The sequence below is a fragment of the Cetorhinus maximus genome, chromosome 6 (assembly GCF_964194155.1).
Source record: "Cetorhinus maximus chromosome 6, sCetMax3.hap1.1, whole genome shotgun sequence".
Classification (NCBI taxonomy): domain Eukaryota; kingdom Metazoa; phylum Chordata; class Chondrichthyes; order Lamniformes; family Cetorhinidae; genus Cetorhinus; species Cetorhinus maximus.
Window position 1 is genome coordinate 107,499,173 of NC_135884.1, and position 16,368 is coordinate 107,515,540.

Here is a 16,368-nt window from a genome sequence, read left to right on the forward strand (position 1 = left end):
TTATTATTAAGATAAGTGTACTTCTACGTAAATGTCTATCTGTGTTGATATATTACCCCCTTGAACTGAAACATTAATGGTGATTGATTAAAGAGCTGACAGTTGTTTGAAAGTATGCTTCACTATTGCCCACTATGAAGAGCTCTCATGGATTTGAAAAGAGCTTTCACTATTTCCTGATAACTGACCCCAGGAAGCTGTAATCTTCAAGGAGTGATGTCAGCAAACAGAAGAGAGAATCAGTGCCCACTGACGTTACTAAGCACATGCCTGTGAAAAACTGGTGGTAGATTTTTACAAAATAGTTTAGCATGGCATAGCTATATGTTGACAATGAGCTGCCCCATTGTGAAAATCACTAGCCATCAATTTTTACAAATACTCAATTCTTGATTGGTGCTGAAAACGTTTCAGATACTGTGTGTTTTATTGTCTGTTTCTGTCAGTCCTTCTTTTCCATTTTGGCTTAACAGTAAATTTAAGTTCAGAAACAGAACTAAACCAAATATAAAATCATATTTATGTTCTCATGTTACAGAAGTGAACTTCCACATGTACAATAATGCTCTCAACCTGTGATTCATGCTTTCGCAGAATGATATATATTTTGAATATTAGATGTTAATAGATGATTAGGTGCCTTAATTAATGCTCCTTTCCTTGTAGGGTGCCTTTCAAGTGCATCTCCGACCTGGCTATGATAAGCATGGTCTCTTTGCAAATGCACTTCTGTCACTTCGCACCAACTGTAGAGCAGAAGGTGAGAGATAAAAAGTTTGTACACTGGTTCATTTCTAAATCTAACATATTATGAACCTTGGTAATTTATTCAAGCCAGAATACCTCTGGAGTCTCATTTACTCTGCATCCTAAAGGGAGGTTCACACAAAGAAATTTCATCTGTCTTATCATGCTTCCCTTTAGTATTCACAATAGGCAATACTCCTTCAGAATTAAGTGTTCCCTCTTTCTCCTTCCCTTTTGGTGCTGAGTTTCATGACCTCACAGAAAACTCAATGAGGCCAAAATTGGTCAATGACAATACCTTAAAAAAGGCTGACAGAGAATCGGTAGCACGCTATGGAGGGCTATATGGTTTGCTATCCACTTGGGCTCCCAAATGCAAGACTCTCAATATGAATTAAGGACAGCTAACATGCAAAATAAGGGCACATGGAGTTGGGTGTATGGACAGAAAGTTGGTTATCGGGCAGGAAGCAGAGAGTAGGGATAAATGGAGCTTTTTCAAGTTGGCAGGCTGTAAATGCAAGGATCACAGCCGTAGCTATTTACAATTTGTACAAGTTTGCTGATGATACTAAGCTAGGTGGGAATGTCTGCTGTGAGGAGGACACAAAAAGCTGCAAAGAGATATACAGAGGTTAAGTGAATGGGCAACCACATGATAGGTAAAGTGTAATGTGGGAAAGTGTGAGGTTAATGTTGGTAGTAAGAATAGAAAAGCAGAATATTTTGTAAAAGGCGTGAAATTTTTAAATAGTGCTGTTCTGAGAGATTTGGACATACTTGTACAAGAAACACAGTTAGCAAGCAGGTACAACAAGCAATTAGGAAGGCAAATGGCATGTTGGCCTTTATCGCAAGGGAGTTGGAGTACAAGAATAAGGAAGTCTTGCTACCACTGTACAGTGCTTTGGTGAAAGCACAGCTGGAGCAGTGTGTGCAGTTTTATACTCTATATTTAAGGGAGGATATACTTGTATTGGAGGCAATAGAGTGAAAGTTTAATAGATTGGTTTCTGGGATGAATGATAAATTTGAAAATACTGCAGTGAAAAAATGTCCTGCTTCTAAATCTGGGCTCCATGAGATGTTTTGGTGAATTTCAAGTCTTTGTAACTGATTACTCATCTGGTAAGGGTGTAGGACAGATGAGTAATCTAGCTTCTCAGAGTTTGCTGAAGAAAGAAACTTGAGTTATATATAAGCTGCAGCTATGCTTTTCAGCAAATTGTTATGTCAATATGTCAATTGCCTATGCATTGACAAATAAAAGAATTTTCATTGGTCCATGTAGAATAACATGAAGGTCTCAAGCTGAGCGGCATCAGGGATCTGTAATACCGGAAAACAAGGATATAATCTCCCCAACAGTAGTTAGAAAGTTGACATAGCAGCATGTGAACCCCAATAAGGTAACCGAAGACCTAAATCACATTGCTTGGACAAAGGATCAAGTTCTTATCTAGGCATTTGATAAACATTTCAACTTATAATTGTACAGCTTACGAATTATAGGCTTGTGGAAGCTAGTGATATTTTGGATGAACTGTAAATTCAGCGGTTGAAATACTAACCTAAGCTGCTGAACATTAAAGGCACTGTCTTATGTTGGACAACAATGAAATCTGGCATGAGTAGTAAGCACATCTTCAAGAAAGCTAGAAAATTAGAACACTAAGGCTTCCAAGCCATCATCATTCTCTCAGGATCATTTTATCACTGGCTCTCTTAGTCTGTATTAAGATTCTATACATCAGAATAGAATAAGATAGACTTGTAAAGAATTTTCTTCACCAAGAAAGAGAATGGCCATAGTATGAAAACAGACCAGTTACTCCAGTTCTAAATAAAAAGACGACAACTGTGCTCTCCTGAGGCAAATAAGTCAACTGTGGATATCACCTGATGGCATATTTTCAGGTTTACTGATAAAGGAAGGGCAATCAGCAAGGGCTTTTGTTTTTTGCATCACGGTTCCTCTGTAATTCACCCTTGCACTGAATCTCATTTTCCTTGTTCAGATAACAAACAACTACATATTATCTGTTGAAAACATCTCCAGCTGAATAAATGTCACATCTGTTTTGTAATATGAGCTGGTTTTTCTGTGTCATGGACTTTGGCATAGTGGCTAAGCCCTCTGAGTTCATCTCTCACATGGATGAGCACTCCATTCCAAAAGGTCGACCAACCAATAAATGATAGGTACATTATGGCAATGCCCTTCGCCATTAATGCTGAGGATCAGATATCAGAAACAGCATGGTGACCACATACTCACCTTTATAGTATGACTGAGGTTCTACCATTAAGAAATTTCCCTTGGTTGGTGCAAAGTTAGGAATTTGACAACATTGCACCAACAGGATAGCATGAACAGTCTGGTCGCAATGGCAAAGGGAATTTCATGCGATCCCTATGAGTTAATGCTGCTGTCCTAAGTGTAAGTAATCTGTTGCATCTTGAATTCTGTTCATTAGGAGCACAACTCCTCCTTTCCTTAATTACAATCTGTCTCTTGGAAAAGTTGAAGTTAGAACCTCCAAGTGGCCAAGTGGTCAAGAAGCTTTCTGTAGCACAACTTTATGAGTATATGTAATTCAGAATCTGAGACTGGCAGTTGGCCAATCTCCAAAGCACATGTCTTTTAAAATTATCTCCTTGACCAAACTCTTGTTGCCAAGTAGAGACAAAGGGCAGAACTTTTAGACTCAGATGAGGCGGGGTGGCAAGAAATTTCACACTGCCAATTGGCATGCCAGTTCCCTAGCTATTTTCTCGGAGATGCGATGGGAGGAGGGTGCAATGGGGCTACTCAGCCCACAAACAGAAGGTAGCCTAATCAATTAAATAAGGGCCCATTGTTTTCCAGTTGGCCTCCAAGCCCCAGGGGCATCAAGGAACAGGGCAGCTACCTGGAGAAGCCTCCTGTGGTAAACCAGGGGGGGCAGCACTGCTAGCAGGCTTAGAGGCCCTCCCCTACTCACACCCCACTCCACAATTGTGACCCAGCTACTGAGGGCATTTTTTATTTTGAATTTAAAAATGTTAGAGAGAGGGCACCTCCTCACTTACCTGCAAAAGCATCCTGCGGCAGATTCTGATCTGGAGGACCTCCTATTGGCCCTCAAGCTTCAAGAACACACCTGCCATTCTTAATTAGGCAATGAGTCTGCCCACTGGGCAATTGACCAATTCAGGGAAAAATCACACACTCTTCCCCATACAGTGCAGGTTTCTGACTCCCATTTGAGCCGGACAGTAGGGTCCTGAAGCCAGCAGGGAACGTCTTTCCCAATATGACCTTGTAAAGGCCACCAAATAAAAGCAAAGACATTGGCTGGGATTTTCCAGCCCCGTCGCGAGCGGGACCCGCCGCAGGCAAGGTGGCGCTGCAGCCAGGAGACCACTGACTTGCAACGGGACCAGAAAATCCCCATGGCGGGTAGGTGCAGAAAATTCCACCCATTGTTTCTTCTGCTCAAGATAGCTCTCCAATTAATATGGATGTATAGTAAAGCTCCCACCTCTGCATAATAAAATAATCTTACCAAAACCACTAAAGAAATAAGATGCTTGAATTTGGGACATGATGTATCAATATGTTGGGCATTATCACACAACTTTTCTTATTTAAACACTGGTTCCAAATATGTCATACTGGGATGCAAGATTTACTGTGTCTTAAGAGCATTATCCAAATGTAAAAACATTAATGGGGCAATGCCAAACCTGGGACCATTGTGCCAGTTATGTGTAATTGCAAGAATGCTTATTTGGATCACGAAAGGAAGAACTTTACTTTCCTTCTCTATGTAAATTTCACAGGGGACTAGAGGGTAGCCAGTGTAACACCTCGATTCGAAAAAGGAGAAGAGAAGAAACAAGATAACTGTCAACCAATTAGGCCAACATCAGTTGTGGGCAAATGCTTACAATCCAATAATTCAAGACTAAATCAGTGAAAATTTAGAATTGCATGAGATAATCAAGGATGGCAAGCATGGAACCATTAAATCTGTCAAACAATTTAATAGAGGTTATTGAAGAAGAAATAAAGCAAATGTGTGAGATGAATAAATAAACTGAAGAGTCCAAATAAATAATTCCTTCAAGTCATAAAAAGTCCAGTAGAATCTTTGGTTTTAAAAATGCAGAAATAGAGTATAAGATCAAAAGATAATGGACCATAATTTGTAGTAGCAGAGCATCTAACAGCATCTGTTGTTACTTCTCCTTGCATATTTAGTTCTTTTTTAATTTTTGCACATCAAGTTATTGAAAGCTTAAGGTGATGACACAGCATCAATGGAAACATCTGAGATCTGAGTGCATAGAGTAAGTAACTGTGTAGTGTTTCCTTCACCAGACTGAAATGTGAAATTAGCAGCAGAATGACTGAGAAGGAATTGTAAATTAGAGTGGGTGAATTTAATGTCAAATCAGGTGCTGCAAGAAAAAGAGAGGGATAGATTGATTGAATTGAGAGGGAGGGGTAAAAACAGAGAAAAGTTTAAAAAATACATTTTAAATTTTACATTTTTAAAATCTCCAAAAGCCTTTGTTACTTGAGTATTGCTGAATTAAAGACATGCTGTTGAAGCTTTTCGTCTTGCATTCATCAGGGCAATTCGCAAAAATGCCAAACTATAACCTTTGTTACAATTGGTAACCTTTGTTACCTTCAGAGTTGACAATTCTAACGCACTCCTCACTGGCCTACTACATTCCATCCTCTGTAAACCCGAGGTAAATCAAAACGCTGCTTTCTGTGTACTAACTCACACTGACTTATACTGGCTCCCAGTTAAACAATGCCTTGATTTTAAAATTCTTATCCTTGTTTTCAAATCCTTCCATGGCCAGGCCCTCCCTATCTCTGTAATTTGCTCCAGCCTAACAACTCTGTGAGATATCTGTGCTCCTCCAATTCCAGCCTATTGAGCATCCCTGAGTTTAATTGCTCCACCATTGGCAGCCATGCCTTCAGCTGCCTAGGCTTTAAGCTGTGGAATTCCCTCCCTAAGCCCTTCTGCTTCTCTGCCTCATTTTGCTCCTTTAATAAACTCCTTAAAGCCAACCTCTTTGACCAAGCTTTTGGCCATCTGCCCTAATATCTCATTACGTGGCTCGGCGTCAAATTTTTTTTTACAATCCCCCTGTGAAGCACCTTGGGATGTTTTATTACAGGTTCTATTGCAACCCGAAAGAATAAGACCTCATGCTTCAAATGGTTAATTTTTGGTTTCAGAGTGGTTGACTGGCAGTAACTGACATTTATCATTTCATTAAAAGTGTACTTAGATGAAATTGGCGAGACTTAATTTACTGCAGTAAGTTTATCTTGTATCTATCACACAAGTACTGTAACTTTATACACGTCAGTACAATTCAGTGGTGAGCCAGACAATGAGATGCCATTTTCACAAATCTGTAGATTTTGGGCAGGAACTCTTGATTTTCTGCAATTAACCTTGCATGTGTCCTCATTTGAAGTTTCTGTAGCATTCATGCATAAATAATGGTTAAGTTAGCCTCACTGTTATTCTGACAGCAACATTTGGGCCAACGATACATGTGTACAAAGCGATGGTAAGGTCACAGTTAGAGTACAATCTGCAGTTTTGGGTGTCCCATTACATTAAAACCTTTAAAGTAGACAGCATATGGCACGGATTCATCTGTATATTAGGGGTGAGAAAAATCAGCAATCTTAGTCTTGAGGAACATTTGTGATACTGAAATTATTTGTACTAAAGCACTTAAAACAGAGAGTGATGAGAAGGTTAGTAGAATTCTCTCCGTCACATCGAGGAACATGGAATACTTTATCACAGGGAGAGTCCAAGTTGCATCTTTTCAGGCAAAGGTAGACAAATATCTGAAGCAACGAAAGGTACAGAGCTATAAGAAGACAGCAGAGCAATGAGATTCATCTTATAATGCCATAACAAACTGATAGAACAAACATGATGGGATGAATGGCCTCTTGCTGTAAACATCTATGGTCCTATGGACTTCTGTGAAACAAATCTTTTCAGCAGATGTTACAAGTTAAGCAAAAGTGCATAATTTAAATCTATAAAAAAAAATACAGCATTCAGAACTTAACAATTACTCTCCAGTAAAACAACAAATTACAGTGCAGAAAGCAAGAGTGTGGAATGCAGTGTGAAAATCAGCCATGGCAAATTAGGTAGTTAAGCATAGTGCATTGCTTAAAGCTAGATATTTAACAGGAATTTATGATTAGTAGTATTAAGTTCTAACTACAGTGGATAGATTAAAAACTGTTTTGTTTTGACTGAGCCAAAAGGCAGCTTTCAAACTTCCTCCAGCTTATTCCCATTAAGCAAGTTTATTTAGCACTTTGCATCAGTTTTTCAATATTCAAAACATCCATTCAAATTGTTCCCTCAACTGGCATCATTGTTCATCTCCAATTTTTAAAAAAACCAAAGAAGCTGACAGTGTTTGAATTTGGTTTCTTTTTAGTTCTCATTAGGATTCTGAGTGTATATATTTAAGTGAATGAAATGAGCTTCTGTCAGCAGTAGGTAATATGTAAAGGCAGATTCAGAATATCCAGTTAGTTGGTAGTAAGGTGAAAATGAGACAGCAAGTGCAGGTTTCCCGTTACCTCTTTATGTGATGTATCCTCATACATCAAATTTGAGATCTTGACCAATCGACCAAAGGAAGTAATAAGCAGTGTCAAAGGGGAGAATTTTAATCCTTGAGGGTGTGTGGGATTGGGGTGAGTGGGAGTTAAAAATTTAAAATTCTGAAACCTAACCACAACCGACCAATCCGCTCTTATGAGGCAGGTCAGTAAAATCTCTTCAGAAGGCTGCTTGCCTCCACTTTAAAAGCATTTTAATTTTAAGCCCATGGAGGCCAGATTTCCTAGCTGGGGCTTGAAATCCTGGCAGGTAATTGAGGCGAGATCCATGAGATAAGTGCCTTTATTGCACTTTGTGAGCTGAGCAGCCATTGTGTGGCCCACCAGACCGCAAGCTAACCTTTTTACAGACCCCACAATGGCCAAACCCCATGCCCCAACCTCCTCCATGATCTCTGATTGTTCACCACTCCACAGTCTGAATTCCCCAATCCCCTCAATCTTCAACTCATCCCACCACCACCCCAGTGATCTCCTACATATCTAGCATCTGCTCCTTGGTTGCTTTCCCACCCAACAGATAGCCAAGCTGCCTATCTGGCTGGCTGTCAGGCAGGAAACTTGTTGGAAACATTTAAAAGACATCCTGCACTTAATTTCAGCAAGGTATCCAGAATCCCACACCTCTAAGCTTTCGTTCTGGAAATTCTCCACTCTCTTTATAGCCCTGAGTAAATATTAGGGCCAAAGGCTCAAGTGTGAAGGAAAGTAAAGTCAGTCCTGCTTGGTGATGAAGACTCTGATCATATAAAGGCTGGCCTGTGAGCAGATTGTCTGTACAGCCACGAGACCAGGGAACTTTGTGGAAGAAAATGCTTTTAATTGTTTTGTTTTTAATTTGACCTGTTTTTTTCATTTATTCAAGTCACTTAATGGGTGCTGCATTTGCATGTAGCTTCTAAACGAAGACTCAATTGCCTAATTCTGCTGTGTGTTTATTTTCTGTGATTAAATTAGTCAAGTATGAGCTCAATCAGTATCTTTTTTTAAAATAAATGTAACATATAGCCAAAGTCAATTCAGAGCAATAATTTTCTCATTTCATTAAAAAGTACTGGTACACAAAACTTGGTTGGTGCCTGATTTCTAGTAGCATAAATGACTCTACAAAAGGTCGTACCCAGGGTAAGCATGTAGTCATCAGTCTGTTATCACTTCTAAACCTCTTTATCTTGGTTTCCTCTCTAAAGGACCAAATGTCAGTATGGGCCAGTACAGATGAAGCATCACTGTTCCAAATATTTAGGAGAGGGCAACATTCACATTCTTTCACACTGAAACTATAATAACCTTATTTAACTAGACTTCTGGGCACAGTAAGCATTAAACCTTTCACACACCTTCTTAGTGTGTGTGTGAATTTATGGCTTACACTGAACAACTCGTGTATCAGACGCCCTGGAACCTGCATCTGAGACAGCAGGGCCCAGTGCACACTTCCTCTGCAGACCAATATTTTATTGTTAATTAAGTGAAACTGTTTCCTTTTCATAAAACCATAAAGATCAAATTACAGTTGTTTCAAAGCAAGAATTCTACCTATAGCATGGCACTGCAGGACAATTTTATTTTGTCTCATACCCCAAGTACTAACACACTATGTGGATACACATATCAAACTGTCTCATTCCAACTTGGCAGCTGATTAACAATGTTAGTTTCCATGGTTCTAACATTTCCTTCACTTCTGAAGGCATTTAACTAGGCAAATGTATTTTTTAATCAAGAAATTTACCTCACTTTTTGAAACTGATGAAGGACACTTCATCCAAAGGGGATCGAAAAGATTACAATGTCTTAAAAAATGTAAAATCTTGCCTTTGACCCAGTTCTTCCAGTCTCTGGATGATCAGAGACTTCCGATGGACAATTCCCCACTCCCTGAGACCCTCTGAAACAGTCTCCAACTCTGAGTTGGAGTCGGAGACTTCGGATGGTTCCAACTTACTTACCTGGATAGTTACCCAGGAAATATTAGACAGAAAAAACCCATCCATAACTTCTGGGTAACTATACAACTGACACCCCATGACTCCCCACTGACCTCCCCCCCCCACCCCCACCATGCCCCCCGACTCCCTCCCTGACCCTCTGATTCCCCCTCAACCCCACTCTGCCACCTACCAGCCTACGCAGCTTGCACCCTACCACCTACCAGGCTACCCAGCTGGCACTCTACCCATTCTACCACCCTGCAACCCTACCCACTTACCTTGCCCATATACATTCACTAACACACTGAAAAGCTATTTAAATGTCCCAAAGATTTTCAGTGTATTAGTGAATGAAGACTTAACAAAATAAGACAGCTAGTGCTGTAAAAAGGGGCGTGACTTGGCTTCCCCCAATAATCCTGTACTACAGAGAAAGTCTCCGAAAACAGGTGTGCTCCACATTTCTAAAGAGGCCTGGTTCAGAAGTCTGGGCCAGAAATGTGGAACTCCACCTTAGTGCAAAAAAAAAAAGGCATGGAGTAGCTATCCGCCAGCGCCACTCCTCCGAAGGTTCAGCCCAAAATGTTTCCACCATCACCCAATGCCATCCCCTCACAACAATGCTTTGGAAGAAAGAAACTAAAGTTCCAAAGGTAAGTCCATTGCACACATTGCAACATAAAACCAGTTTCTATATAACTTTCATTTCAGATAAAAACGGTATTAAAATGCCTGTAGGTATTTTAAAGGAAACCTTTGAATTTCTTGAACTGCACTGCCAAGAGTACCTCATGGGAAAGCTGAGTAGGTAGAATGCTAAAAAATTACCAAGCATAAAGTAACAGTCGCCAGGTTCAAGGGGCAATGCCAGCCCTGGTGTAGCAATGTCCCAGGCTACTTTTAGGCCGACATGCCAAAGTGCTGGGTCTCTGCCCTTTATTGACGTTGTGTTGCTTTCATCTGCGGCAGGTTCTAAATCTGAAAAGGAGAAAGAGTAGGAGTTGAGTGAAAATGATTTATTAGAATCACAGTAAGGTATATTATAATAAATCTGTTTCCCTTAGAGACAGCCCCCATATTCAGAAGCAGATTACATAAAATAGACTAATGAATTTATCATACGCAGTCAGTTCTTAAGTGATGAGGGACTTCATGCGTTGCAGAAACCCCTCATCAGTATGTCCAACTGTCTGACACAGGTGCACAGTAATCTGTCAAGTGATTTCAGTTGTGCTGAAAATGTGGAAAGAAAGGGAAACATAATGAAAAACCCCAATTGTTTTTGGGCTGCCACAGTCTTGGATACTGTGTCCCAGACTGTTTGATCAGAGTGCACAAATGAGAAAACAAGATCTGCTGAAGACCCTGAGGAAAAAAGAAATCAATAGTAAAGCCTGGCAGGGATTTTGTTTAAAAAATCTGTTCATATAAATTGGAACTTAATTTCACAGTAGTACTTTAAAAATCTAGCAAATGCCATTGCTTTGAAGGGTTTTTAACATAATGGAGCTTAACAAGTACAGCAAGAAACCTCTGTGGGCTAACTGAATATCTGTTCAACAGAATTTCCCCAACTTTTGGCAGGCATTATCAACTGCAACACTGTTCCCGATATGGCACTAGTAAAATGGAGAACTACAATCAAAAGGAGTAATTTCAATCAAAGTTTCCTGGGGTTTCCTAATAAATCCAGCACCTTTGGAATGTGCTCGTTAAAATGACTTATTTTTTGAGTTTTAAAAACGTTTATAGCCAAAACCCAAAGTTCAAGCAGGACACATAGGTTAGACATTTAAAAGCTCTGATAATTACTGGTAACAAATGAGTTTAATTATTGTGATCACCGAAGTTGAAGATAAACTAAAACTAAAAGCCCATTCTTTTGATTAATTTGCACCTGTAATGTAACATGCTGCTAGTTATAGGTATGCTCTTAATGTCTGGGTTGCTTCTACGGAAACTAAAGAAAGCACATTACAAACAATGGTAAAAATTGAATTAGGTACTTCTGTTCAAAGCTAACCCCAGTAGTATCTTGAAAGCAAAGTATATGGTAATAAAATCAGCATGCAGCAACAGCTAGTTCATTTTTGACAAATCACTCCAATAGAGACGATGATGTCAATGACAATAAAAGCATTTATATGAGTGGAAATGTGCACCTGAGGGACTCGGCAATGAATTTTTTTTGTTGCAGGTTTTATATTCTTGGCATCCAACCAGTTAGTTAATTACAATACACACAAGCACTGCACGCCAAAAAAGTACAGGGTAGCTTATGTAAACAAAATGGATTCCATAAAATACTGAAACATGTATGCCCACACGTGTCGATTTAACATTTCTACAGTGCTCTAAAACAATTAGCAAACAGTAAATCTAAATTGATGTACAAGTTTGCAGGTGTGCAGTCTCTAAGTGTGAAGAAAGCTTCAGGGGGTGGAAACATTAAAACAGCAAGCAGTAACCCTGTAATTCTCTACTCCTTTCCATACATACCATCACAGCTGTAGTTATACACAGCAACTGTTGACCTTTCCACTAGGTTTTCATCATGATGCCAACTCACAGCCATCTTTCCCATTCCAAAGTATGGCTCCTCTTTTAGGTATTTCATTCTTGACGGGTCCATGTAGTTCAGCAGAACCACATTAAAAGATGTTCTATCTTTTAACACAGCATTGGTGTTGCTTTGTTTGTTGTGATAAGTTCCATCTTTCATACTTCCTGAGTCCTCGATGAGCGTAGAAGTTGCTGCCTTTGCCACAAATCCAATTTCTTCAACATCAGCTGAACATTGATCCAACAAAATTTTCATTGCTTCCACATGTAAGTATTCATTAAGATCTTTAATAGCTTTGCAAGCTTTACCTATTTCATCACTGTTGTACTTCACCTCAACACCATGGGAAGGCCAAGGTATTGTAAACAGCCTTGTATTTAAGTAATAATATGTAGAGCCGGGGTCTCCTACAAGTAGACGATATACTGGTGTAAGCACATCTTTGCCTTTTATTTGAACAAGATCTTGAGCCAAACACTTACAGTCTTGCAGCATTGTCAATCCTTGTTGGACTTTTTGATGAATTTCCTGAGGTACACAGCTGGCTTGTCTCAAGTATAATTTGGGATATTTGGCCTTTGACTAAACAGAGGAGAAAAGTTTTTCCAAGCACTTTTATATTTAACACACAATTTCTAAAAGCTATTCAGTATAGTACATGCTTCTCCATATGAATGCCAAAATTACAAGGAAAGATTTAGTGTCTCACCTTTGACCCACGTATACACATTAATATATATTTAACAAAACATTAAAATTATTAAGCACATCCTCAGTGTGAAATGTGGAAAGCACTGTTGAAAAAAAAAACTTGCATTTATATCGCACCTTCCATAGCCTCCAGATGTCTTAAAGCACTTTACAAAGAATGAAGTACTTTGAAGTGTAATCACTGTTGGGATGTAGGAAATGAGACAGCCAATTTCTACAAAGCAAGGTCCCACAACCAGTAATGTGATAATGGCTAGATAGTCTGTTTTTTGTGATGTTGATGAGGGTTAAATATTGGCCAGGACACTGTGGGTAATTCCACTGCTCTTCTTCAAAACTGAGAGGACAGCTGGGGCCCTGGTTTGACATTTCATCTAAAAGATGGCATCTCTGATAGTGCAGCTCTCCCTCAGTATTGCATTGTAGTGTCAGGTTAGATTTTTTGTTTATAAGTCCTGGAAAAGGACTTAGAGCCACACCTTCTGACTCAGGGGCAAGGGTGTTACCACTGAGCGAAGACTGACACTTTAATTCAATGATTGGGAATGAAGCAAATATCCCAATGACAATACATGTCAAATTAACAGCAGGAATGTGGAGGAGATAAGCACTTCCTATTACAATGTACCATTTTTATGATACAGAGGGTTACAACAAAATTGTATTAATACAATTTATCCTCTTCCTACTGATAAAATGTAGCATTTATACAAAAAGTGGACCTATACCTGAGCATAAAAGCAATGTAGTACACAGTTCGCTGAAATTGCAAAAGCAAAACGAACTCTAAAAAGTGTCATCCAGGAAAGCAAATGTCATCATTTCAGCCATTTTCTTCAGAGCTGAAATGTTACAGAGGTCTCGGCTAGAGGGCAAAGTGGAGCAGCAGCAGAAAGAGGGGTCGACCTAGGCATAGTTAGATGACAGACGTCACAGATTGGTTGCAGACGAGCTACAGTGGATGTGTGAGGATGGTGCAAGACAGACTAGTATGACATAACATGACAGCAGATCTCCTGTTTGGAGTAGCTACAAGCAGGACAGGACATAGTTCATGGACATAAAAATGTCTAAAATCAACACTTAAAATGTAAAAAATAATTGTTCAGCTATGTTATGCAAGATGCGCCACCATTTTGACATATTATTAAGCTTTAATACAGGTCCATTAGTTATCGTATGTCATTCATAATGCCTTTTTTATTTTTTATAAATCCAGGTTTTAGTCATTACTTTTAGCAGAGCTCACTGGATGCTAAGGCCTAGCAGGGGCACAGCTGGCTGCATTCTGCTGTACATATTATATAGCAGTCTCTGGTCAGGATACCTGATTTTACCTTCAGTGTTTACAAAAGCTATTATTACACTTGAAAGCGATACAAATATCATTTTCACACTATTGGTTTCTGAGACTCTTCAAGCAATAGTTTGCCGGATTATACAATCCTAAAGTGATAGCTAACAAACAAGTGGTTTGCTACAAAGGTTCTTCTCTCCACTCCTCCAGCCCAACATTGTGTGCATCTTGCAGCAAGACAAGATCTGATGAAAATCATTTTCAATGGAGTGTGCAAGTCAGAATGACCACCGTCCTGAGAATGAACTCACAGGTTAGTGGTTAGGAGACAGGTGCTTGACGACTTGTGCAATTAGGCTAGAATCTTGCTATGTTGATGGATGCAATGCAGAAATCCTTGCAGAATCCACAAGTTCTAGATTTAGTACATATTTTATGTCCTTATTCATGATCATATTAAATCTGCTTTAATTAAAAAAAAGGGAATGATTTTTGATGTCACAAACTCGTATTCTGTCTAGGAATGGCTATTGGGTAATGATGGAATTATTTGCAGTAATTAAATGTCCTTTACAATTTCAAAACCCATTAGTATGTAAAAATGGCTTACCAGCTGTTCAAATTGCACATCCTTGGGTGTAAAATATGGAAGCTTTCGGTCTTCAATTTCCTTTAGCAGCTTTTGCTTCTGTTAGAGAAGCACACAGTAAAAGAAATTAATTTCAAACAAAAAGAGCACAAGCACACAATGCATTACCAACATTTGTGATCACTCATAAGGCCATATTTCCTCCCACTGTCCTTCAAAATGATGTTGTCCAAGGAATCTTTTACAAATGATCTTTTACAGGACTCCTAGATTTTTCTGTTACTGCAATGATGCATTTATTATATTATATCTAAGAACCTTTAACGTCACTTTATATGTTGATTTAAAAGCTTGGATATTTTTAGTTTCAGATATTTTTACGCTTTTATTTTTTGCACCAAAAACCAGGAGAAAATCAAAAGAAGGGAAATTAGAGCTCATTGCCCCAGAGTAATTTTTGGAGAAAGTCAGTAAAGTTGATTTTTTATTTTTAACACTTAAAAAAAGGTAACTACCAAGCCACAGTCAACAAACTAATAACCCTTAAAATATTTACACAGCACATGGTCTTTACTTATGTGACGCAATAACGATTCCCAATGCAATTTAGTCTCCATGGTCAGAAAATACTGTTAAACAATTTTAGAAGGGCAGCACATTTAGTACAATAAGAGCAAAATATTGTGGATGCTGGACACCTGAAATAAAAACTGAAAGCACTGGAAAAACTCATTGTCTGGCAGCGTTTTTGGAGTGAGAAACAGAATTAAGCTTCAAGTAAAATGTGACTTCTTCAGAACCCAGAGTTCAGAGTTCCAAAGAGGCATATTGGACTCGAAATGTTAACGCTGTTTCTCTCCACAAATGCTGCTAGAGCTGCTGAGTTTTCCAGCACTTTCTGTTTTAATTTCAGCACATTTAGGCCAGAGTTTTACGGCCCCTTTGTGGTGGGGACAGAGCTGTAAAAAGCGGCAAGCCATTCTAAACTCCACGTAAAATCCTGCTGCTATAACATTCCATCCTTCGTAATTGTGTCATGCACTGTATAGTGCATATGTTGATTGCTAGATGTAGCACAGCACAAAAGTTGAATTATAAAGCAAATATTTCAAGAATTTAACATGAAATATTAAATAGTTCATGCTAAAATTTGCATCTGGTAATAAGTGTCATGAATGTTGTATTGTGATAATTGCACGAAATGTTTCCATTTTGTTAATCATATCTCTGGAGTCAGATTCAGCAATGTGCATCCTAATATTACACATTTAATGGGGCTTCAGATCTCATTTTTGAAACAAAAATAATGGCCAATTTTGCAGGGTTTTTGAAATTCATGATAAAATCAGTTTTTCACCATCCAAAACAAACTGAGAGTTTATCAGTGGTAATAAACAAAATCTAACTTTAAACATTCAAAATTAAGTTTCACAAGTGATCTCATTCTTAGATTATTTGTATAACACACATACGTTATATCTAGCAATTGCTTATATTATTTAAATTCGAGTGCATTTCTGATTAAAGTAATATTATTCATGACTACAGATATATGTTTCCATGATTAAAACTGCCATCACTCTATAAAAGGAAATAACATTTATTACAAATAATGACACAGTGAAAGAAAATGAGGTACACAGCCTAATGATATAGAATACAATTTACTCTGCTTCTTAAATCAAAGTATATTTGGTAGACAATTTAGCTACCCAATTTCTGAAATTTGCCATAGGATCCATACAAATGGAGGCCAGGATGACTGAGTGAAACTAGTGACCTTTCAGGCTAGTTTTGTGGCCACGATGTTTCCAGATGTGCTATCTGGTTGAAATGTAAATTTAAACA

At 38.7% G+C, this 16,368-nt stretch overlaps 1 protein-coding gene across 10 annotated transcripts in view; it reads right to left on the minus strand.

The window, feature by feature from the left end:
• fto (FTO alpha-ketoglutarate dependent dioxygenase) overlaps nucleotides 1-16,368 on the minus strand; it is a 416,062-nt gene that overhangs the window by 324,594 nt on the left and 75,100 nt on the right. For all 10 annotated transcript variants that reach the window (XM_078544256.1, XM_078544253.1, XM_078544254.1 and 7 more), the window contains exons 2-4: nucleotides 14,542-14,619; nucleotides 11,860-12,505; nucleotides 10,189-10,338 (exon numbers count right to left, since the gene is read on the minus strand). In XM_078544256.1, the coding sequence (XP_078400382.1) occupies nucleotides 10,189-10,338; nucleotides 11,860-12,505; nucleotides 14,542-14,619 (874 nt within the window). The remainder of the gene's footprint in view (nucleotides 1-10,188; nucleotides 10,339-11,859; nucleotides 12,506-14,541; nucleotides 14,620-16,368) is intronic.